General features: G+C 32.8%; 2 protein-coding genes across 2 annotated transcripts; one reads left to right on the top strand and one right to left on the bottom strand.

Moving 5' to 3' along the window:
• The first annotated feature begins 4,032 nt into the window (after positions 1 to 4,032).
• On the top strand, positions 4,033 to 4,810 carry LOC146950157 (putative phytosulfokines 6). The gene is made up of 3 exons (XM_085746108.1): positions 4,033 to 4,230; positions 4,308 to 4,351; positions 4,545 to 4,810. The coding sequence occupies exons 1-3, from the start codon at positions 4,134 to 4,136 to the stop codon at positions 4,650 to 4,652; spliced, it is 249 nt and encodes an 82-aa protein (XP_085602234.1). The 5' UTR covers positions 4,033 to 4,133; the 3' UTR covers positions 4,653 to 4,810.
• A 235-nt stretch (positions 4,811 to 5,045) lies between these two features.
• On the bottom strand, positions 5,046 to 25,323 carry LOC146950156 (DNA glycosylase/AP lyase ROS1-like). The gene is made up of 19 exons (XM_085746107.1): positions 25,134 to 25,323; positions 13,792 to 13,845; positions 12,422 to 13,099; positions 12,000 to 12,090; positions 11,290 to 11,920; positions 11,120 to 11,199; positions 10,927 to 11,011; positions 10,738 to 10,829; positions 10,579 to 10,647; positions 10,457 to 10,493; positions 10,294 to 10,376; positions 9,328 to 9,642; positions 7,681 to 7,717; positions 6,954 to 7,011; positions 6,465 to 6,550; positions 6,312 to 6,377; positions 6,117 to 6,231; positions 5,566 to 5,604; positions 5,046 to 5,457 (listed from the first exon to the last, which is right to left on the bottom strand). The coding sequence occupies exons 1-19, from the start codon at positions 25,321 to 25,323 to the stop codon at positions 5,321 to 5,323; spliced, it is 2,943 nt and encodes a 980-aa protein (XP_085602233.1). The 3' UTR covers positions 5,046 to 5,320.
• Positions 25,324 to 25,626: the final 303 nt, after the last annotated feature.

Raw genomic sequence — 25,626 nt, 5'->3', positions numbered from 1 at the left:
AAGAGTTTCTACTGTATCTTAGTTAGTATTTGCCGCTCCCCCTAACTTTTTGGACAAGATCCGCCACTGGATGCGAGAGGATAATAAACCATACTATGTTTCTTCTTCTTTTTGTTATTATTTTACCACCTTAGGAATTAACGTATTTTTTTTTTTGTTCCATGGTTTCTTTTTTCTTCATTGGAAATTTATATAGGTCAGAAATTATTTTATATAAATTATTTTATATAATTTTGTTTGAGAAAAAATTAGTTTATATAATAAAAATATTTATTTATGTTATTTGAATGGTGGTTCAATATTTGTTTATAAAATAAAATATTTATTTATGTTAAAATAGATTAAAGTGTGATCCATATTTAATTATTAAGTGAGAGAATTGTAATTCAAACATCTTATAGGAGATGAAGTATAAACTTTATTTTTCAATGAAATATAGTGTATATTTTAATATAAGAGGAGAGGAGAGTGTAATTCAAATTTCTCATAGGGAAAGCGAGTGTAATTTACTCTATTAAACAACATATAATACATTGAAAAACACTTTAATTTTTTGAATTACTAATGTGTAGATAGGATGTGTAAGAAGATTGGAAGTTGGAAAAAGTAAACTATTAAATTTTGGTGTTGAAGATCTCTTATCACTCGACAATGTGAACAAACATATTCAAATAGTTTGGAATAAACTTTTTAGATATATAAATTTCCATCAACAGATATATATATATATATATATATATATATATATATATATATATATATATATATATATATATATATATAATGACGTAATTTTCCCCGTGCATGGCACGGGTTTCATACTAGTTTAATTATTTATAGATGAATGAAACATAATTATTTTTTATTTAACAAAAAAAAACATAATTATTCCTTTCGATTATAGGGGAAGGGACTTTGTAATATGTATTGAGAGAGATCATCATATTATGGTCGTTATTGGAAAGAAATAAAAAAAGATATGTGGTTGTTGTCATGTATGGAAATAAAAAAAAAATGTGGTTGTTGTCATGTATGCTCCGAATAAACCTTTTAATTATCAAACGCAATTCCAAGAGGAAAACATAAAATACACCCCGTGCTGAATTCAAATGACAATGGTCTTTCTTTTGAATTTTTTTATATTTAGGGCAAGAGTAGCAAGGTGCAAATCTTCCAAAATACTATCAATTAATTACATGGAAAAAAGACAAATCACAAACTCGAAATTCCAAAGTGGAGTAACAATCAGCTTCACCATTGTCAATATACAACACATAGCACTTGGTGAGAAATCGAATCTACCTTATTCCAAAGGCACATTGTTAATTATCATGGTGAAGCACTATCAGGATAAAAATATTCAGCTTTGGGCTTAAAAAATATTGAAGCTTCATAAACTTGCCAAGTATCACAAATGAACTTGTACACCACGCGGTAAAATTAGAGTTCTATTAAAATAACCAAATGGATTAGCTTATATAGCTGTATTGGAACATATGCATGTCTGAGTTGTTGATGAAGTAAGAGCCAACCATAGTTTTTTTATGAGAAGCTTCATTTTCTCTCTAACCTATCTTCTTCTCATTTATCCACGGAAGAGATGTGGTTTTAAATAGATGTGGTTTTAAATAATTTTTTGTGCATCGTCTTGTCCGGTGTTATTAGGTTTTTCGTCTTGTTACAATGTTTGTTTGGTTCGAATTGACAAATTAATTTTGACTCGTTACAAATTCAATCAATGATTGATGATGTGACTTTAATTTTGTGACTTTTGTAGGCATTTTATCGTTCTATATTATCAACCTGAATGATGTGAATTTGTTGCAGATTCGTCTTTTTTCAGTTTTAGTGACGTGAAATCTATGTTGTATTCATGTAATCTACTATAATATTTTGTGACATGAAATCTTTTTAAGTTGGTCTTCGTGTTTATTTTAAGTTTTAAGTTGGTCCAAAATGTTACTCATACTTGAATAAACCATAATATTGAGTTTACTCCAAAAAGAAAGTCGTTGATGAAGCAAAGAGTAATGAAGAGAATTTTGATATATTAATGCGCCTATGAAGAATAAGAAAAAGGATTATATAATGTAGCACTATGAATGGACGACATTGACACCGACACCTATTTGTCTATAAACATCATAGGAGAAATAGTTGTATGAAATAATTGCATAATTGAATCCTTATGTTTATTTTAGGTTTTTAAGTTGGTCATTTATGTTTTAAATGTTTAAGTTTGAGGCTTATATTTTGATAAGTTAGTCATTTCTATCACTTAATGTCATTCAAAGATTTGGGTTAAGAATATAGTGTTGGAATTTAACTTATTTACAAAATTAATTTTAAATCATTTTTTTAATTTTGTTTTGTTTTAGTAAACCCAATATTATGATTTATTTAACTATGAGTAACATTTTGAACCAACTTAAAACTTGATACAAACACGAAGACCAACTTAAACCTAAAACAAAGATGCATTTAAGCCTAGCTGTATAGTCACAAATTCAAATAAAAATCAGTTAGACATATATGCAACCATGCAAGCAACTATGCTAGCCAAGTGTTACTTAGAAAAATTTAAACTGGCAGCGGAAAAACACAAGGTTGGAAATTGGACAACAGCTGTGAGGATGTGCAAACCAAAAGGTTGACTTATTACTACTGTCAACCACTTACTTACTATGTAAACATTGATGTTGGACTGCCTTTGAGACAGTGCTTGGACCACTATTGCCGACAATGACCAAAGCACTTTCACATGTACATCAAATACAAATAATGTTCTGGTCGGGTCTCGTCACACGAGCATGCAAAGCAGCAGTGTGTCATCGTGAGAAAGCAATTTATACAGCATTTGTTAATGTTAACAATCTTCCATAAGAGCTAATTTTTGTATGATCACTGGATCAAATATGTAGTGGATGAGTGGAATTTAAGAAATAAGAGTATATTAGTGCAGAAAAAAATAATGTTGCATTATATTTTAAAGTGAAAATTATTTTGAGATAGAAAAAAGTGCAAATGTGACAATTATTACGAGATAAATGGAGAATATATTTGTTCTTGTGACCATATAAGACTATCTCCTTGCATGGTAAGATATTAACTGAACATAGGTTTATAAGTGAGCGACTTTCATCACTTTACAAGTTAGTTTTGTAAGATTGAATTAGACCAAACACAAATTTTAGTATAATATTGAAGCATACCTAAGAACCCAAGTTCGATTATTAGGTGAAATAGTTTTTAGTCAGACTTTACTTAACTCCCGATCAAACTCCGGGTTACTAGGATATCATTCCCCTAGAAACCAAAGGGTAAACGACAAAAAAAAATTGCTTATCTAAGATCCGTTGAGAGTCTCGCATTAGAAGAGAGACAATCATCAACCTACATACTACCTTTGTAAGGTTGAGTTAAGTTGAACCTTAATTTTAATTTATTGGTAACTAGAATCGAGTTTGAGGCGTTGAGTAGCTGAACGAATTTGAGTTAAAGGTTAATAGAGTTGGAGGTCACAAGTTCAATGTCGAACAAATAAAAAAAATATTAACGCTCCCCACCAAACTTCAGAGATGTTTGGTCCGTTGAAACATTGATTCGAATCTAAAATATCTCTCTTGTTTGTATGTAGTGTGATTGACGTTTCCCACCTTTTTTTTAAGGGTCCCTCCCCACTTAGGCTCTTAAAAGTATTATAAAAATGTGAATATTTAAAAAGCTATTGTTCTTTAAGTTTCAAAAATTGCTCTTCCGCATCCAAAAATTACTTTAATACAACCAAAAACGGTTAATTGCCGTTTGCTATCATGGTAATTAAGGGGTAGTGCATTATAATTAACTATCGTTTGAGGTATTATGATAATTTTAGGGTGCGGAAGAACAATTTTTAATCTTAAAGAACAATTTTCTATTTAAAATTTCACATGAAAATGGTGGTTGGGCCCACGTATTGTAAATGGAACTGCCTTCTTTTAGAAATCCACATGTGAGTAGCAGTGACCATTTTGCTTGCTTGCATGTATGTACTTTTATATATAGCTTTCAGTTGGTACAAACACCAAACTATCTCTTCTACTTCTACACTCCATAGTCCCAATCCCAAAACCCTCTTTCTTATTGAATTGAACATGAGGCTAAGTTTTATCTTTGGAGCTCAAATCTTTTTCCTTTTCTTTCTACTCTCCTCCTCAATACTCTCTGCCAGACAACTTACCAATGAACAAGGTACGCATGCAATACTTAACTCTTCATTTTAATTTATCTCCTTGTGAATTTTACAAAGTAGAATTTGGTTTCTTCAGGGCCAAACTTTGTTTTGGAGTTGGAAGGAGATGAATCTTTCAAGGTAGACACAACTTTATTTTATTATGCTTTACTTGTTTTTGTCCTACTTTTGAGTAAATTGAATTATATCTTTTACAGTCTTAAAATGACTATCAAAGTTAATTTTTTAATTAATAATAACTTTCTTACTCCCCCAATTTTTTAATTTTAAAAGACTATACCTCATATATTGTGTTTGTTATGAAATTTCACAGGTGTCAGGAATGGAAGAGTGTAATATTGAAGATGAAGATTGTATGCAAAGAAGAATGACTTTAGAAGCTCACCTAGACTACATCTACACACAACATCATAAGCCTTGAAATCATAAATATTTTCATGCTTCAAAGAGAGAAATATTATCTTCTTAATTTAGCTTTAGACAATATAAAGTAGAAAATTTAGTATATATCCAATGTTTGATGTAATGTAACTGCTAGAAAGCATATAAAATATAAACTAAGTTGGGACTTTTATTAGCTATAGATAAGTAGTATGTGATAATTATAATAAGTTTATCAAACTCTCCAATAAAACTTATATTTGCATTTTGAAATTTATGTTTTTGTTCTTATGAGTTAAAAATTAATCTTTGGTTTCATGGAGAATCTTTAAATAGAAGAACAACCAAGTTGATTAAACATGCTCGGTAAGATCAACAGAAAATGGGTGATAAGAGAAATTATCCAAAATAAAAAGAAGAGAAACTACAAATATTGGGGGACTAACCATAACTCAAATAAACATCATATGCCTCGTTAAAAACCTTATCAGGGAAATCCAATGTGATGAAACCTGATGAAGGAAAAAAGAGTGCATAGCAAACAAAAACTGAACCCTTGAAATACATCCGCAGAAACGATAATCAAGTATTTCTAAAACAAACTGAATTCGAATTTTGGAAGAAGAACAAAAGAAGCATACAAATTATCCTTAACATCAGTAAAAAGGAAACATCTAGAAAGATTTATTGAGTACTAGCATGAATTGCTTATAACTCCTTTGGCGACCCAGTTGACACATTTTTGTTTCTCTTTCGAACTTGGTTTGTTGTGTTGCGATGCCATATAGATGATATAGGCTTTGGAGCTCCTGTTATTGTATCAATTGCTCTCACACAAAGGAATCCTGTAAAATATAAATGGACATTACATATTCTTACCATATCAAGTAGGAATTTATACACAATCAAATGATATATAAAATATAAATTAACATTACATATTGTGTTCTTACCCATCAAAAAGAATTTCTGTATTTCTTCATAAGACATACCTGCATTGATATTTAATCGAATATTTATTATTATTTGCACTATGATTAAGTCAAAATATTCTCATCATTTATTTTCAAGTATCGGTATTGTAGAAAATATTAACTTTTTTTTATTACTATTTATCTAGTATTATTGGTAAAATTCATAGGTGACATTCATTCTTGTTTTGTTAATAAGTACCTTTAACTATTTATTGCATGGAGAAAAAGAAATAATTTTATCAAAACAACAAAGTTCATTAATTTCCTTGGTGTCCCTAAACAAAAAAAATCCTTGTTGTGTACAATAACTTTAAGGGTCATGTTATGTTAAGCGACCCAAAAGTAGAAATATTTTCTTAAATTTTGTGCATTCGTTTAATTAAAAGTAAAAAAAAATATTCAAATACATTAATTACAACACAAAATTTTTACTTTTGACACATTAACTTGTGCCTTAAGGACACAAGTTAACATTTCCTTAACTTCAAATCGACAATTAAAAAAGAACAAAGTGTATCATGTTCATTTACCTGTCGTTATTGCCAATACACCAGTACCAAAATATGTTATGCGTCTCTCTAGATGACATACCCAATGTCTTGGAACATTGATGGGTTGTATCATAGAAGCAAAGTCAGCGAAAACCTAAAAAAAGGGAAATGTTACAATAAGTATTTTTCAAGACATTATGAGCCAAACATTCAGTAGTAGTTTTAATTATTTACCTCATTAACTTGAAAGTATGTTCCATTCAAGGGAAATCGAGCTCTCATTGCAGTTCGACATGGTATCTGTTTCATAAAATATTGAAACTAGCTAGTAGCCCTTTTAATTGTAAAAGAAAAAATGGTGTTCAAAACTAGTAGAGTTTAACTAACCAGAAGTGTTCCTGGAACTGTTAGAGTTTGACCTTTCTCTTCCTTCTGCAAGTTGGTCTTGCTTGATTTGCCTGAGCTCTCTAATTCTGCTTTTTAAGAATACACAACAAGTGAGTATTTGTTCTTAATACTTGCTTAAAACAAAAAACAATTTATTTTAAGCAATACTTCTACTATATATACTATATACTCACTTCATCCCTAATTATCAGTATCTTTTAGAAGAAAAAATTATCTCTAAAACCTTTCTTTCAAATTACTAGATGTATTTAATTATTATTTTTTCAATATAACCATAATTATTACTACTAATTTGTCTTAGAACATGAAATATATATATATATATTAAGTACACCTATACAGAGAGCAATTTAGTACCAATAGTTATACACAAAATGTAAACGTTAATTATACTACTAATTTTTTTCCTTTATATATATATGTGTGTAAAGTCGAAAAAGGACTGATAAGAAGGGACAAAGGGAGTACCTGATAGCCATATAACCAAAAGATAAGGGGATGGATCATCATGTTCTCGTGGAGGATACTGTAAAATTAATAATAATTAGATATAATAATAATAAGGGTTAATTATGTTTCTAGTCCCTATAAAATAGCGATCTTGTAAGTTTAGTCCTTACTTAATTTTAATAGCATTTTTAGTCCCTAATTTTGTTTTTTTGCCCTGAGTATTAGTCCCTACTCAATTCAAATTTGTTTAATTTATGCTTAAACTCTTAAATTTTTGAACAATTTTTTGCAGACATGTTTAGAACATTACTAAAAGTTCCTCCGCAAAAAATTATCGCAAAATTTGATTTCTACATCCAGATTTTATTACTTTTTATCTTTAACTTTTGTCGTTTTAAAAAATTCATATTTAATTCATTTCATGTCTGAAAATTCTAAATTTTAGTAAACAAACCTTTCATAGTGTTCTAATCTTGTCTCAAAAAAATCGTTCAAAAATTTAAGAGTTTAAGGATAATTAATCAAACTTTGTTTTAGCAGGGACTAAAATTATAAGTAAATTTTTTTTATAGGGACTAAAAATGCTATTAAAATTAAGTAAGGACTAAACTTACAAGGTCGCTATTTTATAGGGACTAGAAACATAATTAACCCTATAATAATAATAATAACAACAACAACAATAATAATAATAATAATTTTGATGTGTGTATAAAAGTATACTTTGTGATTATTTGGTACCTACCTCAACTAGGAGAGGGTGATTATCCGGAAGAACATAACTGGACAAATAAAGGGGGGAAACATGTAAGTCTTAACATGCAAAGTAACAAGTATAAGTAAATTTCTTAAAATTCGAAATATCTACATGTTAAAATTCAAATAATTCAACAAAACAATCATTTAAATTTCAACAAATATTCACTAACGATTTGATTTGAAGTTATTAGCTAACAAGGTTGCAGAGTTATCCCACATGCATTGTAACTGTTTACGAAGTACATTTCAACAATGGTGCTTGTTGTTGAGTATACATATCAAAGTAAAAGAAAATGTTTATAAGGCCTAAAAGTAATAATTGTTTGCGTAAAAAAAAAAAATCACTTTTCAAGTAAGTCAATGGTCATGTAAGAAGTCTAGTAATGGCTAATTAATGTTATAACGAGTTACATAAAACTCCATTTTCAAATACCTAAAACATCATTTTCAAATACATCTTAAAGCTTTTGAAATAACTAATAGTTTTGATGTCATTTTTGTACAAAGTACAATGAGCAGGGGAATATTTTACAAAAGAATGATAATGCATAGTGATTCAACTCTAAATATTTAGAAATTAGAAAAACACTATTAACATAGTTTAAGTGAAAGCAGAAAAGTCTTTATAATTCACACACAAGTAGAAAGATGATAATAACTCTTGGAATGATGGTTGAATCCAACTTAAATGTACAAAACCAATTTGAGATATGAAGATTTCCCTCAATTTTAAACACATGTTTAGGTCAAATCTCATTCAATGTGGGACTCTTGACAATAGTAAGAAACACATGGTAACAAAATTAAATATTAATTTAATAGAGATAATACAACCATGAATGAATTAAGAATATTAATATATCTAAATAAAGAGATAACATAATAATACAATACAACGAGAAACTTACACTGTGCGCTCAGTTCTTAAGCGGCTGACACTTTTCATTTTTGGTAAAATAATATGTGCATCATGTGGATGTAGTGTCACTAGTTTGTTTGGAAGATCAAAGAAAGTGAAAGGAAAGATTGTAAGTGGAAAGATTGTTGAAGGAATGAAAGTGAGTAGAAAGTGAATGGAAAGTGAGATGATTATTTAGTTGTTTGGTATTGATGAAAGTGATAGGAAAGTAAAAGGAAAGAAAGATGTGTATTTCCTAAAATGACATATATAGCCCCACATTTAAATAAAATAATATATAATTTTTTATCAAATATATAGTAATAACAATAATATATACTAATAAGTGACTATATATTTCTAAATAAAATAAATAACAGTGCAAAATAACAAGTAGATATAAGAAATAAAAATGAATTAGAATAAATTGGAATAAACATGCATAAATGTCAGTATTGAAGCAAATTGGAATAAACAAAACAAAGAAGCACTTCACGTGATGCCAAGAAATATGCATCAAAAAGCAAGGGTTATTTGGTCATTTTGTTCAATTGGATGCCTTTTTTCAACTTTCCTCAACCTTTCCGGCCATTTTAGTGTGGAAAGGTTTTTTAAGGTGGGCCCCATTGAAATCTTTCTTTCCTTAACCTTTCTATGGTGTTCCAAACAAGGGAAAATGCTTCTTTCCCTCATCTTTCTCTCCTCCCCACTATCTTTCCATAGAACCAAACATACCTTAAAGCAGTTGATGAACTAATGTCATGGTGATATTCTTCAAAAGAATGATCGAGCACTTTTGGCATGTCTGATGATTGCTGGCTACATAGGTTGATTGAAAGAATATCCTCAATGTCTACTTCATCCTCATCATGTCTTATTTCAAAATCAATCAATTTCATGCTTTCAAGTTCAGGTGACATCGGCAGCTCAATTATAGGCTCACATGTTTTACCCTCCTCAACAGTAAATGTTGATACATTGGCATGATCTAGTTGGTTCACAACAATTGTTTGATTTGTGGTTGGCTTGGGTGGTAAGGCAAACTTTGTCCTACATATACATTAGAAAAATTTTATTTTGCATAGTCTACTTATAGCAAAACCAATCATAAAGGGTAAATGAATATGAGTATGTGTTAATGGTAACTTATGATTATTACATAAAGGCTATAACTTGATTATATTTTGTTAAACAACGTCTAAAATTAGGTGCGAAGAAACAATTATTGACATAAAAATATGGTGGATACAATAGAACTGTGTCACTATAATAATAATAATAATAATAATAATAATAATAATAATAATAATAATAATAATACAACACTCTCACACAAATATATATACATATCATAAAATTCAGAATAAATTTTATTGTTTTATGATAATAGATTGCAATAGATAAAAAAATACATTTTACAATTAACATGATGGTGCTTTTAGAGACAATGTTGGTGCTTAAAATTGTATCTCAAAGTTTTTTGCGGTAGGTTTAGAATAGCGTACAATTTGTTCCCCAAAACAAATAAACTTTCCAATAAAACAATATATATATATATATATATATATATATATATATATATATATATATATATATATATATATATATATATATATATATGTATTGTCAAAGCTATTGAACTCTCTCCAACATCAAGCCATAAAGTGTTCTCCAAATTTAATAAATAAGTGCAATACATACCTTGCAACAGAACTCGCATAATGTTTACATTGATTCTTCATTGGACAGGCATTGCAATTTGGATTTCTCTTTGTGCAAAAAACCTGCAAAACAATTTAAGATGATTTTGATTTTCTTATTGAATAGGTAAAACTATATTATTCTAAATAACATTAATATGTACCTTTCCAAAGGTTATCATCTGATAATGCAATTCGTACCTATACAAAGCAAGATATCATATATGTAAGATATCTTTACCTAATACAAAGCTCAAATAAATTCAAAAAGATGCTTGCTAATTACAATGTATGATGATCAAGAGTGCATAGTCTTGGCCAAAGATATTGTTGAATTTTGTTTGAATCTGGATACCTGTTTCGGAACAAAATAGTGTAATTAATAAATAGTGATATATACAATAGTGTAAAAAAATTAGAAAAAAAAAAACTCTAAGACACTTACTCCTCTAAATTATGTATTTCAATTGATGCAGGTAATGGTTGCAGAGGGACCCATCCCAACCGTACGACAATTCTTCCAACATTTACATCCACCTTCAACAGTGGCAAATACTTTATAAGTAAAAACACGATTGTCTAATAAAAATAGCTTCATTCATTAAAATAAGAATTTGTCTTCGCATATTCTCACCGGAAAAGCAACATGTTGAAGTGTTAAAAGCCTTATGCATTCCACACTTTTCAATCCCAATCCATGCATGTCCATAAGATACTCCCTGTAACATGAACAATTTATTTGATTAGACAAACTCACGTTGATGGCTAATGTAGATAAATTTTACAAAAATGAATGTTTCCAAAGAAACTTAGATGTTGAAACTTACTTTGCTTCCTTTTGTGGAATATCTCTTAGCCACTCTAAACTCGTGCTGCCATATTTGTCCATTAACTTGTTCAATACTCCCTACAAATATATAATGTACTAATTATAATTACCTCAATAATAACATGTCAAAAGTTATATATTATCAACAGAAAACTAAATATCTTGTACCTGTACATTTTTAGTAATCAGGTTTTGTTGACCACGAAATTCAATAGTTTTAGCAACTTCACTAGGTTCTTCATTCCTTAGTGCTTCCCAATCAACAGAATCCGCATGATCAATGTGCTGATCACTTTTGGTGTGGATTTTTCTTAGTGTATCCCAATGTTGTCTTTGCTTTTCCAACAACCTATTTTTTTCCTCCTTTTTCTTACCTTTTTTTGTATTGGGCGTTTGTTTCTTACTAGGAGAATTTGTGTTTCTCTCTATGGAAGGTGGACTATTTTTAGTTTTCCGATTATCAACTTTGGAAGATTCGTTGACCTTTTGAGCTTCTATTTCTTCAAGTTTTCGATCCTTCAATTTTTTATCTGATTGAGGATCTAAAAAATCCATGTTGTTGATCTCTTCCTTGATAACTTTGGAAGAGTCCAAGTTTTTCTCAATGAAACATGAATTATTTTCAGTTCCACTATTATCAACTTTGGAAGTTTCAACGTCTTTTTCGACTTCGAATTCTTCAACATTTATATTGTTCATCTTTGTATCAACTTTTGAGTTTGAAAAATCCATGTTGTTGCTTTGTTCTCTGCTAGCTGGTTTAACAGGGAAATTCGCAGCAAGTGACATAAATGCATTGCTATAGAAACAAGAGTGAGTATTAATATTCAAAGCCAAAGAAAATTTGGATAAATTAATTAATTATTTTTCAACTTTACCTTGACGAAGAGTCTCTGACACTTTGAGTTAAGCAGACTCCAACCACAGAATCTAAAACGGAGCCTTTCCATGGTAAGAATCTCATATTGCCTACAAATTTTATTGATCTAATTATAATCACGACTTTTAGAAATCAATTATAACTTGACAATTGCAACTTTTAAAAATCAATGATAACTTGACACTTGGTGCATGCATTTTACAAATATTTTGACACAAAACAAAAGAACTTCATACGAGAAATTAACGCTTACAAATATAGTCATGTCTAATAAAAAAAACCATTGATATATTTACTAAGCAAAAAAATTATATTAGGTTATTAGTGACTCACAATTTGCGGTTGATTCAAAAATAATTCAATAAGTTAAAATCCCAACATTGATGGTATAATATGAAATCAATAGAGAAGAAAACATACCTTGAACTATATGCATTTCATCTATGAATGATAAAATCACTTTACGATAGGTTTCTCTTGTCTCCTCCCAACACCGCCGCTTTTGTTCATCATTCTCTTGATGTTCTCTTCCAACAACGAGTAAATTCCATACTCTTAATGTCTCTTCATCAAGTATTACATCAACTCTCGAGGATGGTTGTCCATAAAGAACTAACTCCCCTGGTTTTTTATGGAGATTTAGCTTATTTGTCTTTCCGTGTCTTTTTTTCCCACTCGTAGAACTTTTGGGTTTGTTTCCCATTTCAACATAGGGCAATGGTTTTACCAAACTTTGTAGAGAATTATATTCGACATCAAATTCATTGGTTATGGTTGAATTCTCAAATGCACCCTGCTCAACCTTGGAATCATTGAAATTTTCCAAAAATGGTAAAGAGCCAAAATCTCCATCATCAATGAATAATTGTCGCTGACACTTGGGAATCTTTTTGAAATAACTTTCACTATGCTGCTTCGGTGTTTCAAGTTTTGGAATGCTACCACTTTCAAGATGATGCTTCTTTATTTTCTTGGGATTTTCAGACACCACTTTAGGATGATATATCTTCCTTGTAGGTGTTTTTCGCAATTCATCATTAACATCCTTTTGGTTATTCCTCCTTTTCTTTGAAAACGATGGAGGAGATAATTCAACATCTTCACATGCACAACCGTAAAAGGTTAGAGCCATTTATCAATATTACAAAAAAAATAGTTTAATAGAGATTAAAATCTTTTAATATTGTTTATGTATCAACTACAAACAATGTCACTAAGTCTAAATTGGATCACCTCCTTATCCTCATTCTCTCCTTCTCCTTAATATGTAAATATTTAAAGTTGGAGAGTATATTTACAAACATATAAACATAAGAATACAAAATATATTTTATCTTTCCTTGAATAAATAAGAAAGTACATGAAGGTTTAAAGATAAAACACACCTCCCTCCTATTGTGTTCTATGTTTGAATACATGTTATGTTACCCCAAGTAGGAAGCTCGTCTGGTGAGTTGAGGTATGTGTCCTAACCATTCTAGTATTCAAATTAGAAACTAATGTAACCACTAGTTTACAATATTATTTATGTTGGTAAACTAAGGTATCACGTACATAACCGTGGATAGTAATCTATTGAGATGAGTGAGACTCATTTAAAGGATTGACCTCTCCCAACATATAGTTTTTCATACACATCAGTCGGGGGTCAAACCCATAACAAAGATATTCAAAGACGATAATCATTGATCATAAGATCCTATAAATTTCACACACACACACAAATTATTAATTACTGATAAAACAAAAATTAAAACAAGATTGATAAAAAGTAAATAAATATTACTAACCGATCGTGGTGAATGGTGCCTGACTTGGCTTTGCGGTGGCAGCTCCGATAGAAACTTAAAAAAGCAAAAAAAAGAAAAAAAAAACTCAAGAGAGTGAGTGACGTATAGGGAGATGATAAAGATAAAACAATGAAAGTAGTAATCGGTATTTATTGACAATCTCGACCGTCGCTAATTTCTTAGAAAATTTCTGATGTTATTTTTAGGTGTTTTGTCTGCCGAAAATATTGGCTACCCTATGGCGGCTGCTACTTGTCCACATAAAATATGTAATTTTCTTGTATTGTTTCAACAAAGAAATTTTGTGCTACCCAAACTCATCCTCCAAAAAAAATTCTAATTGGTATTTGAGAGATGATTAATATTTTTGATTCAGAGAAATGAACCAGATGACTAAAAATAAATAAAATAAGAGGATTAACCCATTTGGATTAGCTTGTTTTTAAGTTTATGAAAAATAGTTTATGCAAATCAATAAGCTTTTATGTTAATTTATAAATTCTCTGCCTGTCTACGCTCTTTCTTTCTTCAAAGCTCCATCGGGTATAATTTCTTCCATTGAATCTTTATTTAATTTTTTTTTGGGGGTGGGAGTGAGGTTCTTAGTAAAATTCATTGGATTGGTTGGAAAACTATTTGTCTTCGTAAGGAGGATGGAGGTTTGAGAGTTAGGCAGTTGCGGAAGTTTAATTTATCTCTTTTAGGGAAGTGGTGTTAGAGGATGTTCGTAGATAGAGGAGGTTTTTGGTATAGGGTGTTGACTGGTAGGTACAGTGAGGAGGCAGGGAGGTTGGAGGTTGGGGGCCGGAGTGATTCTTGTTGGTGGAGGGAGGTGGCGAAGATTAGAGATGGGGTAGGTGAGGAGGGAGAGGGTTGGTTTGCCGGGTCGGTGTCGCGAAAGGTGGGTGATGGATAGGTGGGTTGGAGATGTTCCTCTTTGCCAGCGTTTTAGTCGGTTGTTCAACTTAGCGGAGAACAAGTTGGCTACTGTTGCCTCTATGTTCTCTCTAGGTTGGGAGGAGGGGGTGGAGCGTGGCAGTGGAGGAGGAGATTGTGGGCGTGGGAGGATGAGATGTTAGCGGAGTGTAGGGTCTTTATATCTAATGTCTCTTTGCAGCCTAATGTTACAGATATTTGGCAGTGGCACCCTGACCTTGTAGGTGAATATTCGTGTGATCATGTTATGAGATTCTTACTACTCAGGATCACCATGTGCTGGATGCTGCTCATAATCTAATTTGACATTCTCAGGTGTCGTTGAAGGTGTCTATTTTAGCTTGGCGTTTACTTCGGGACAAGCTGCCAACTAAAATAAATCTTCACAGCCGGGGCATTATTATTGCTGCAGACATCTCCTGCGTGGCGGGTTGCGGACATGATGAATATGTTAATCATCTGTTTTTTTATGGAGATTTAGCTTATTTGTCTTTCCGTGTCTTTTTTTCCCACTCGTAGAACTTTTGCGTTTGTTTCCCATTTCAACATAGGGCAATGGTTTTACCAAACTTTGTAGAGAATTATATTCGACATCAAATTCATTGGTTATTGTTGAATTCTCAAATGCACCCTGCTCAACCTTGGAATCATTGAATTTTTCCAAAAATGGTAAAGAGCCAAAATCTCCATCATCAATGAATAATTGTCGCTGACACTTGGGAATCTTTTTGAAATAACTTTCACTATGCTGCTTCGGTGTTGCAAGTTTTGGAGTGCTACCACTTTCAAGATGATGCTTCTTTATTTTGTTGGGATTTTCAGACACCACTTTAGGATGATATATCTTCCTTGTAGGTGTTTTTCGCAATTCATCATTAACATCCTTTTGGTTATTCCTCCTTTTCTTTGAAAACGATGGAGGAGATAATTCAACATCTTCACATGCACAACCGTAAAAGGTTAGAGCCATTTATCAATATTACAAAAAAAATAGTTTAATAGAGATTAAAATCTTTTAATATTGTTTATGTATCAACTACAAACAATGTCACTAAGTCTAAATTGGATCACCTCCTTATCCTCATTCTCTCCTTCTCCTTAATATGTAAATATTTAAAGTTGGAGAGTATATTTACAAACATATAAACATAAGAATACAAAATATATTTTATCTTTCCTTGAATAAATAAGAAAGTACATGAAGGTTTAAAGATAAAACACACCTCCCTCCTATTGTGTTCTATGTTTGAATACATGTTATGTTACCCCAAGTAGGAAGCTCGTCTGGTGAGTTGAGGTATGTGTCCTAACCATTCTAGTATTCAAATTAGAAACTAATGTAACCACTAGTTTACAATATTATTTATGTTGGTAAACTAAGGTATCACGTACATAACTGCGGATAGTAATCCATTGAGATGAGTGAGACTCATTTAAAGGATTGATCTCTCCCAACATATAGTTTTTCATACACATCAGTCGGGGGTCAAACCCATAACAAAGATATTCAAAGACGATAATCATTGATCATAAGATCCTACAAATTTCACACACACACACACACACATCTCCCAACATATAGTTATTAATTACTGATAAAACAAAAATTAAAACAAGATTGATAAAAAGTAAATAAATATTACTAACTGATCGTGGTGAATGGTGCCTGACTTGGCTTTGCGGTGGCAGCTCCGATAAAAACTTAAAAAAGCAAAAAAAGAAAAAAAAAACTCAAGAGAGTGAGTGTAATATCCCGCTCGTTAGCTAATGGAAATTTTATCAGTTAAATGTATCAGAGGACTGATGTTCATGGAAAGCGTTTATGATGGAAAATGTTATGAACGACGGACAATATTACTATGTGTTATCAGTCAAGTAAGGACTTATGTATCAGTGCCGAGTCAGACGCGACTAAGACCAAGGGTATTTTGGGTATTCGCACGCAAGGGGTATATAAGCAAGTTTGAACCCAAAATATTCATTTTCCACTCCACTTTCTCTCTCTAGGTTTTTGGGAAAACATTTCTCTCTTCCTTCTCTCTAAGAATCGCCCTCCCTCTCCTCTCTAAGGCATCCAAACTTCTTCAATACATGATCAAGCATGGCTTAGCAAGCAAGAAACAAGTGAAAGAAGGGATTTAAGCATGGTTTGGGTTGAAAGTCAAGAATCAAGAATGAAGAGGAATCTAGGGTTTGAGCTTGGAACTTGAAGGAAAGCAAGCAAACATGATTAGGTGAGTTCCATAGATAGTTTACCTACCTTTGGTTGTGTAAATTCATGTTAGAAAGCATATATTTATGTTTATGAGAGGTTTAGGACCCTAATGGACTTTTGATAAATTCTTGTTGATTTGATGTTAAATTGCCATGAAATATGTTTATAAATGTATATATATGTTGCTGGATGATTATGGTGCATTGCAGGATCAAACTGAGCAAGTTTTGGGTTAAAACTGAAAATTTTGCACCACAGACCCGAAGAACTACGCTATTAGCGAAATCTACGCTAATAGCGAAATTCTTCAGGATGAGCCACGCCCCAGCTGAGCTATTAGCACAACCCTCTGGTTTTGGCCAACATGCTTTGGCTTGTTGGTCCATCCTAGGGTCGGTGGTGCATTCCGAAGCCTTTCTTTCAACGTTTTATAACTTTATAACCCTAAAACAAAATCTAAGCAATGCACATAACATCAAACGATTCTTGAAATGAAAATCATGGCAATCTTAACATGAATGACAAGAGTGAATCAAGAGAGTTTAAGCCGATATTATTCGGGTAGCTATGAAATAAGAAAAGGGCATGAATGTAGAGCCTCGACATAGTGTTGAGAACTAGCAAGATAGCATGAACTATAAGTATGGCAAGTATAGGATATGAATCCCTAGAATGATAAGACGCGAAGTGTAATCTTCGCATATGAATAAGTATGTATATGAACATGTAAGAGTTTACCACTAATCGGTTCGATTAAGGTTCCGAGGTAAACAATCAAGTATGTACATGTTTAACTTATGTATACGACAAGACCATGATTTAATAAGTGTAGGTGACATGTCTCTTGCTATCCACATCAGGGGGATACAAGGGGTTCTCATGATGAGAATGATTCAAGCCGTAAGGGACCCGCATGTCACTGAGTAAACAAGATGTAGGTGCTCGTGTCTCTTGATATCCACGTCAGGGGGATACAAGAGGTTCTCGACCTAAGGGGAACGATTCAAGCCGCAAGGGACCTGCACGACACCGAGGGAGTCCGATGTACGTACATCGGTCATGTATGGGATTGATCTCGGGGTTACTCCACCCGGGACTATCCGTAAAATGAATCAAGATAATAATTGTTTGTTCAACGCTAACCAATGAATGAACTTAGATACGTTTATGTATGATATGATTATGATTATGTTATGTTCATGATTATGCAAGAGTGAATCCATGCAAGTTTATGTTTAAGAATAAGAGCATTAGATGCTACATGATAAGTACAAGGCATGGATTAGAGCAAGTAAAGAACATGATACCGATGACGATCTTAGGTCTCCCCTAATCGTCCGGTTTAGATTAGTGTCATGATATGTTATGTTTAGGCCTCGATACGTAGAGCGTATTCTTGGAAATGCGGTCTAGGTTCCCTCAACCGCCATGACACGTATAGGAAGTGAAGCCTATGACAAGTTAAGTTATGATTATGACGGCTCTAGTATGCACTACCGTCTAAGTATGCAAGTCCCCACACACGTATAATCAACCGTCAGGTTGTAATGTAGACACGTGGTGACCGTAGGTTTTCCCTTGAGGTTGCCTATAGCCTAGGATTTAGGGGAACTCACTGAGACATTATGTCTCATCCCAATCCTTATTTGTTTCAGATAAGCAGGATGTTATGCATGTTCGGAGCCGGATGGATATTACTTCAAGGGTTCATTCGTAAAGCTGCGGGACGATATGGACATCAAGGATGTATTTTTATGTATGGATGAGTTGTATTGTATTATGATTTATACGAACGTGACTTGATGTAAATATTATTCATTCGTAAAATTTTGTGTTGTATATTTTAATGTATCCAGTACTAATATTAACGCGCGTGCCAGACTTTCTAGATACGTCTGGTATGGGTGTTACAGTGAGTGACGTATTGGGAGATGATAAAGATAAGACAATGAAAGTAGTAATCGGTATTTATTGACAATCTCGACCGTCGCTAATTTCTTAGAAAATTTCTGATGTTATTTTTAGGTGTTTTGTCTGCCGAAAATATTGGCTGCCCTATGGCGGCTGCTACTTGTCCACATAAAATATGTAATTTTCTTGTATTGTTTCAACAAATAAATTTTGTGCTACCCAAACTCATCCTCCAAAAAAAATTCTAATTGGTATTTGAGAGATGATTAATATTTTTGATTCAGAGAAATGAACCAGATGACTAAAAATAAATAAAATAAGAGGATTAACCCATTTGGATTAGCTTGTTTTTAAGTTTATGAAAAATAGTTTATGCAAATCAATAAGCTTTTATGTTAATTTATAAATTCTCTGCCTGTCTACGCTCTTTCTTTCTTCAAAGCTCCATCGGGTATAATTTCTTCCATTGAATCTTTATTTAATTTTTTTTGGGGGTGGGAGTGAGGTTCTTAGTAAAATTTATTGGATTGGTTGGAAAACTATTTGTCTTCGTAAGGAGGATGGAGGTTTGAGAGTTAGGCAGTTGCGGGAGTTTAATTTATCTCTTTTAGAAAAGTGGTGTTAGAGGATGTTCGTAGATAGAGGAGGTTTTTGGTATAGGGTGTTGGCTGGTAGGTACAGTGAGGAGGCAGGGAGGTTGGAGGTTGGGGGCCGGAGTGATTCTTGTTGGTGGAGGGATGTGGCGAAGATTAGAGATGGGGTAGGTGAGGAGGGAGAAGGTTGGTTTGCCGGGTCGACGTCGCGAAAGGTGGGTGATGGATAGGTGGGTTGGAGATGTTCCTCTTTGCCAACGTTTTAGTCGGTTGTTCAACTTAGCGGAGAACAAGTTGGCTACTGTCGCCTCTATGTTCTCTCTAGGTTGGGAGGAGGGGGTGGAGCGTGGCAGTGGAGGAGGAGATTGTGGGCGTGGGAGGATGAGATGTTAGCGGAGTGTAGGGTCTTTATATCTAATGTCTCTTTGCAGCCTAATGTTACAGATATTTGGCAGTGGCACCCTGACCTTGTAGGTGAATATTCGTGTGATCATGTTATGAGATTCTTACTACTCAGGATCACCATGTGCTGGATGCTGCTCATAATCTAATTTGACATTCTCAGGTGCCGTTGAAGGTGTCTATTTTAGCTTGGCGTTTACTTCGAGACAGGCTGCCAACTAAAATAAATCTTCACAGCCGGGGCATTATTATTGCTGCAGACATCTCCTGCGTGGCGGGGTGCGGACATGATGAATATGTTAATCATCTGTTTTTGCATTGTGATTTTTTCGGTGCTATCTGGTGTTATACCCTAATTTTGGACCTAAAAATATTTGATCAATTCTTCTTTTCTTGCATTATAAGTCATTTGATATGTCTCTGATTAATTGCATCTTTCTCTGCATTTTATTTCAATGTTATTTGCAAAATTCACATGCAAGGGTATTTTAGTCATTTTCTAGGTCAAATGTCTCTCAGTCTTTCAAAATTTTGTTTGAGTCTTTTCAAGTAGTTTGAATAAGTCTTTGTCTCATTCTATGTCAAAATCCATTTTTTTAAATTGCAGTTGAAGTCATTCTGAGTCAGTTTTGCCCCTAAGGGCATTTTGGTCTTTTCATGTGTCAAAACCCTGTTTAAATCCTAAAAATTGTCTCTGAGTCTTTTAATTTTGCTTGTATGAGTCTTTGCTTCAATTTCTTGTTAAAAATCCATTTTAAAGTCTGTATCTGAGTCATTTTCAGTCATTTTAGCCTCAGGGGCATTTTGGTCATTTCACACGAAATTTCGGCGGAGAGAGGTTACTTTAAAGTACCTCATTTAGGCCATTGGTTCGTTTTAGTCCGTTTTGTCAATTTTAATTGTTTCACTTTACGTTTATTTCCAAATTACGTTTTTTACCAATTTTATCATTAATTACTTTTTAAGTCCCTTTTTTAGTTTAATTGCAGATTAGTCCATGTGTGTCCAAGTCATCTGTGTTGTACACGTGTCAGTCTTTTACTGGTCCAAAAAGTTTGTTAAGGGTCCTAGTCCACATGGCAGCTCCTGATTGGCCCAGCACTTACACTTGTCACTATAAAATCCAGTCATCACAGACCCAGTCAACACTAATCATTTTCACACTTCCCAAAAAAAAAAAACTTCACAAAAAAAATCAAAAGAAAGAAAAATTCTTTCTCTCTCTTCTCCCTCGCCGTAACAGAATTCGTCCACCATTAGAACCACCGGAACAAACTTTTCCGGTCATCCCTAACCTCCCAACCGCCGCCATAACAACACAAAAAACCACCAAATTCATCAATCACAACCGTAACAATATCCACAGATTCATCACCAGTTCGAATATTCATCCAAAAAACGTTTCCAAACAACAAAAATTTCAGAATTCACCAAAGATTACCACAGAGTATAATCCTCAGAGATTCAACCATTGAATCATCATCATCGGATATTGAGCTCTGCAATTCAAGCACCGTTTCGTCGCGAGGACTAATTTGGTACGATCACAGAGGGAGAGCGAGAAGAAGAAGGGACGAAGTAGGAAAACCAGTTCAACAAGATTTGCCAGGGAAGATCCAACAACAAGTTCACAGAATACGAAGAAGAAAAAGAAAAACGATTCACATTCGTTTCGATCTCGCCTGCTAGAAGCAACAAGAACGAACTACGTGAAGCTTTCCTTCCTTCGTCTTTCTGCAAATCCAACGAGGTAAACGTCACTTTCTCTGCTTTCATTTCGTCTCAGACTTAATCATTTGAAGCTATGAACGTGTTTCGTCCGAAATAGAACGTGTGAAAGCATAAATTAGTACAGATCCACCAACCTTAGGGTTTGCCTTTCGAAAAAACTTTGAAAATAAGAAATCAGTAAAGAATTTCGTAGATCTGTACTAATCCATGCGTCTCCTCCGAAAATAGGGTTTGATTTTGAAAAGAGGAGAAGTTTTTGGTTTGAGAATCATGAAAAACGTTTTGAATAGGGACGGTTACTTGTACCTTCGTCGGAAAATTCATGAGTTCGCCGGAATATTCATCGGAAAACTCATGAGTTCGCCGTGAAGTTCATACTATTCCCAGGATCCGACGAGAGGTTGTAGAGAGAAGAAGAGAGAACATGTTCGGCCTAGAGAGAGGAAGGGAGGTTTAGAATGAGTTAAAACCGGTTCAGGCCTATATATACTGCCATGAACCGGTTTAACCCGTCCTCAAACCGACCCAGCCTGCTCCTTTGGCCCGTTCTGCATGTCTAGGGGCCTGATTGCTATGTATCCCCCCCTTTTTCTTACGTTTTTGCTGAAAACTGCTGATTGCACCCCTGTTTTGCTTAATCCTTTCATAAAAAAATCCTAAAAATTTCTCTAGGTGTTCTTAATATGTTTCTTGACATTTTTGTGACTTTCTTTTGTGCTAAAGCCTGAGAAAAATATTTGAAACATTTTCTTTCTTATTCTTGTTAAAGTTAGTAAGTTTCTTGCCTATTTTTAACCTAAAAAATCCTTTAAAAATTCCTAAAAAATTCCTATGTGTTCTTGATCATTTTCTTGATATTTTTTGTGATATTGTCATATGTTGAATCTTGGTTAAAAATGTGTGATATTTTCTTGTCAATTGTTTACTATTTTTTTGTTGAAAATTTGTGAAAATCTTATATGTTTTTGTGTCTAAAAATGCTTTAAAAATTCTAAAAATTTTCATACACATTTCTTGATAACTTTGTGGTGTTCTTGTGATAATTTTGCATATTAAAAATTGGTGAACATAATGTGGCTAATTTTCCTACTATTTTGTGATATTTTGTGCTAAAAATGAATGAAAATTTGCTTGATTTCAATCCCAATTGCTTGATGAACATTTGTGACCTATGCCACTTGATTTGGGGGAGTTTTAGCCACTGTTTGTGTGTGATATTGCTGCATGATTGTGAGTCTTGATAGGTTACTTAGTTTACAAGTCACTTGTGTAAATAAATAATGCAAATATGTTTAAAGTTTGTTTTAAAATGCCAAGTAAATCATGTTGCCTTAATTCCCATTCCAAGACTTGATTCTAAACCTTTAAAAATGTATTGGGATATGAGAATTATAGGTCACTTGGTTCTTGTATTCTATGAACAAATTTTAGCCATGTTTGCACTCATTTTGCCTTTACTTTCTATCCTTTATATTCTAATGCTTCTCTTACTTCATTTCCTTTGATATTGTCATGTGTTACTAACCATTTCATTTCATGTCTCATATTCTTCATAAGCATTTCCATTTCATTCCATATCTCATCTCTTTCTCCACTTTTATTTCTTGCATTTTAAGTTTCAATTCCATACAAAAATTAGAATGTAAAGATTTAGGAATTCTTGTAAAATTTTACTTTCATGCTTTTAATTTCTTGGCAAAGAGGCCATAGAATGTAATTAGGGCATGATGTAATAAGGACAATGGACTCTAATGATGTACACCGACACAAGCACCGACACATGCACACACATCACTATATAGTTAGAATATGCATGTTTAGATGTATGTTTAGGATTGTATGTTTAGATGTATGTTTAGGCCTTATACTTAGAAAAATCATTTTCCCAAAAAACTTGAACAAACTTCACTCAAACGTTTTTCACAATAAACCTTGGGGTCAAAACCCCATTGCATTTTCCTTTTATTTTCTTAATCAAACTTCAATAAAAAATAATCATACTTTGACCATATTTTGCAAATCACTAATCCAACCTCACAATTTCACAAATCTCATGCCCTTGAGGCCTCTCAATCTCCATTCTTCAAAATTCATTTTCAAACTTAAAATCAACCAACAAAAACAAAAACATTTTTGGAAGAGAACTACGGTGGATTTGATCCCTTAAACGGGTACGTAGGCAAGGAACAAAATTCCTTCAATTCAACTAAAATAAAAATCCAAACACATTCTTCTCCCTCCAATTCTTCATTTAGTAACTTTTAGGTGTAAATAACATTTTCAAATAGCATTTAAAAATAAAGCGCGCGCGTAGAAATTAAAGACGGTTCCTATAGGATACTATAGTCGTTATGGGTGCCTAACACCTTCCCGTAGCGAAAACAACTCCCGGACCTCGATTCTCAAGGGTTTTGCTTACTTTTTCCCTTCCCAAGAAAAAATAAGATATCACCGGTTTAAAAGGTTCAAACGTAATCAATGTTTGACACCCGAAAACCAAGATAAAACATCTGGCATCAAGTGCGGTTATGGCTTGGCTTTTCAGGAGTTGATCATCAAAATATTGGCACTCATTTTCTTCAATTCACGAATTACTTAGGTGGTACGAAGAATAGGCGTTCTTTTCTCCAACTCATTTGGCTCCTTTGTGTTTGGCTTATCTGGAAAGATCGTAATAATAGAAGTTTTAACAATATTATCACTCCTATTGAGGAGCTAGTGGAAAAGGTTAAGTCCCACTCTTATTGGTGGTTGCGTGCTAATAATGTTGTATTTGTGTATGGTTGTCAGCAGTGGCGGTCGAACCCGTTGCTTTGTCTGGGTATCGACTAATGCTTGCTTTTGTTTTAGTTCCGAACATTGACAGATACTTTGTTTCTTGAGCGTTTTCTTTGGCACGCCTTGTGCTAAAGAGGCGTTGTGGTTCATGTGAATATATATCATTTTAGATTTTTCAAAAAATAAAATAAACTACCTTATGAATAATACTAAAAAACTTATTTATTTGCATAAGCTCAAAAATAAGTCAAACCAAACGGAGCCTAAGTAACATTAACAAACCGTTTTGCGGATCTCATTCTTCATAAACTCAAATGGTGTATAAAATTCACATTAAACTAAAATTCACTGTAGATATATATCATTGATAAAAAAAAGTGGTAGATATATTTCTCCATAAAAAACGATATTGCAATCACACTCGATCATGAACCAGGTCTAATTAATCTCTTGTTCAAAAACTAAATGGGAATAAAATTTTCGCAAGCGTCCGATTTTCACGAAATTAATTAAGACAATAGATGGATTGAAATTGTGTGCAGTCGAGAAAATCTTGAATTCACACGGTCAACGAATCCATGAGTCGTTTGATTGAGATCGAACAATTTACAATTCAATCTTGATATTTTAATTTAAAACAAATCAAAACTTGTATTAAAATATGAATTATGCAATCTCAATCTAACAAATATGGATATACTGACTTCGACTTCGTGAATGCGAAATTTTCCCAACTGTAAGAAATTCAATTTCAATAGATATTCTTGCTCGCTTACCATGATTAGAATTAATTGGTAGATTGTTGACTCCGTCTATCGGGTTTGAATATAGATGTGCAACAAATGAACTATTTTTCATCAAAGAACCGTTGCCGGTAGCATTTGCGGCGTGTTGTTGAGTCGCGGTAGGAGCCTTTGAAGGAGTCACTGGAAGCCACCGTTTTTGTTCGCCATCATAGTACTCCATATCAAATTACTTTCGATGTCGTCTTGGGTATGATAAATAACATGTGTATATGTATATATAGTGATCCGAAATTATTATAATTGCTCTTTCGGGTTTCTAACGATAAGTACCATATTCTTAATCTATTGTTTACCATACTTTCAGTCAAATAAACGGTAACTTCCATATTTGTAATCTACTGTTTATCATATTTTCAGTCTGTTAACGGTAACCTCCATCTTTTCAATCTATTATTTATCATATTTTCAGAATATTTAATGGTAACTACCATGTTTTCAATCTATTGTTTACCATATTTCCAAA

Source organism: Medicago sativa, chromosome 2, assembly GCF_051527215.1.
Source record: "Medicago sativa cultivar Bolivia chromosome 2, Bolivia_mono, whole genome shotgun sequence".
In the NCBI taxonomy this organism is placed as follows: Eukaryota; Viridiplantae; Streptophyta; class Magnoliopsida; order Fabales; family Fabaceae; genus Medicago; species Medicago sativa.
This window is presented reverse-complemented; position numbering and strand designations above follow the sequence as displayed.

Coding starts and splice junctions, on each gene's coding strand:
- LOC146950157 (XM_085746108.1), top strand. CDS start 4,134: ATGAGGCTAAGTTTTATCTTTGGAGCTCAAATCTTTTTCCTTTTCTTT. Junction 4,231..4,307: donor ACAACTTACCAATGAACAAG/GTACGCATGCAA, acceptor TGGTTTCTTCAG/GGCCAAACTTTGTTTTGGAG. Junction 4,352..4,544: donor AAGGAGATGAATCTTTCAAG/GTAGACACAACT, acceptor GAAATTTCACAG/GTGTCAGGAATGGAAGAGTG.
- LOC146950156 (XM_085746107.1), bottom strand. CDS start 25,323: ATGGAGTACTATGATGGCGAACAAAAACGGTGGCTTCCAGTGACTCCT. Junction 6,551..6,953: donor TTTGGTTATATGGCTATCAG/GTACTCCCTTTG, acceptor CTTAAAAAGCAG/AATTAGAGAGCTCAGGCAAA. Junction 5,605..6,116: donor TGTATTGGCAATAACGACAG/GTAAATGAACAT, acceptor ATATCAATGCAG/GTATGTCTTATGAAGAAATA.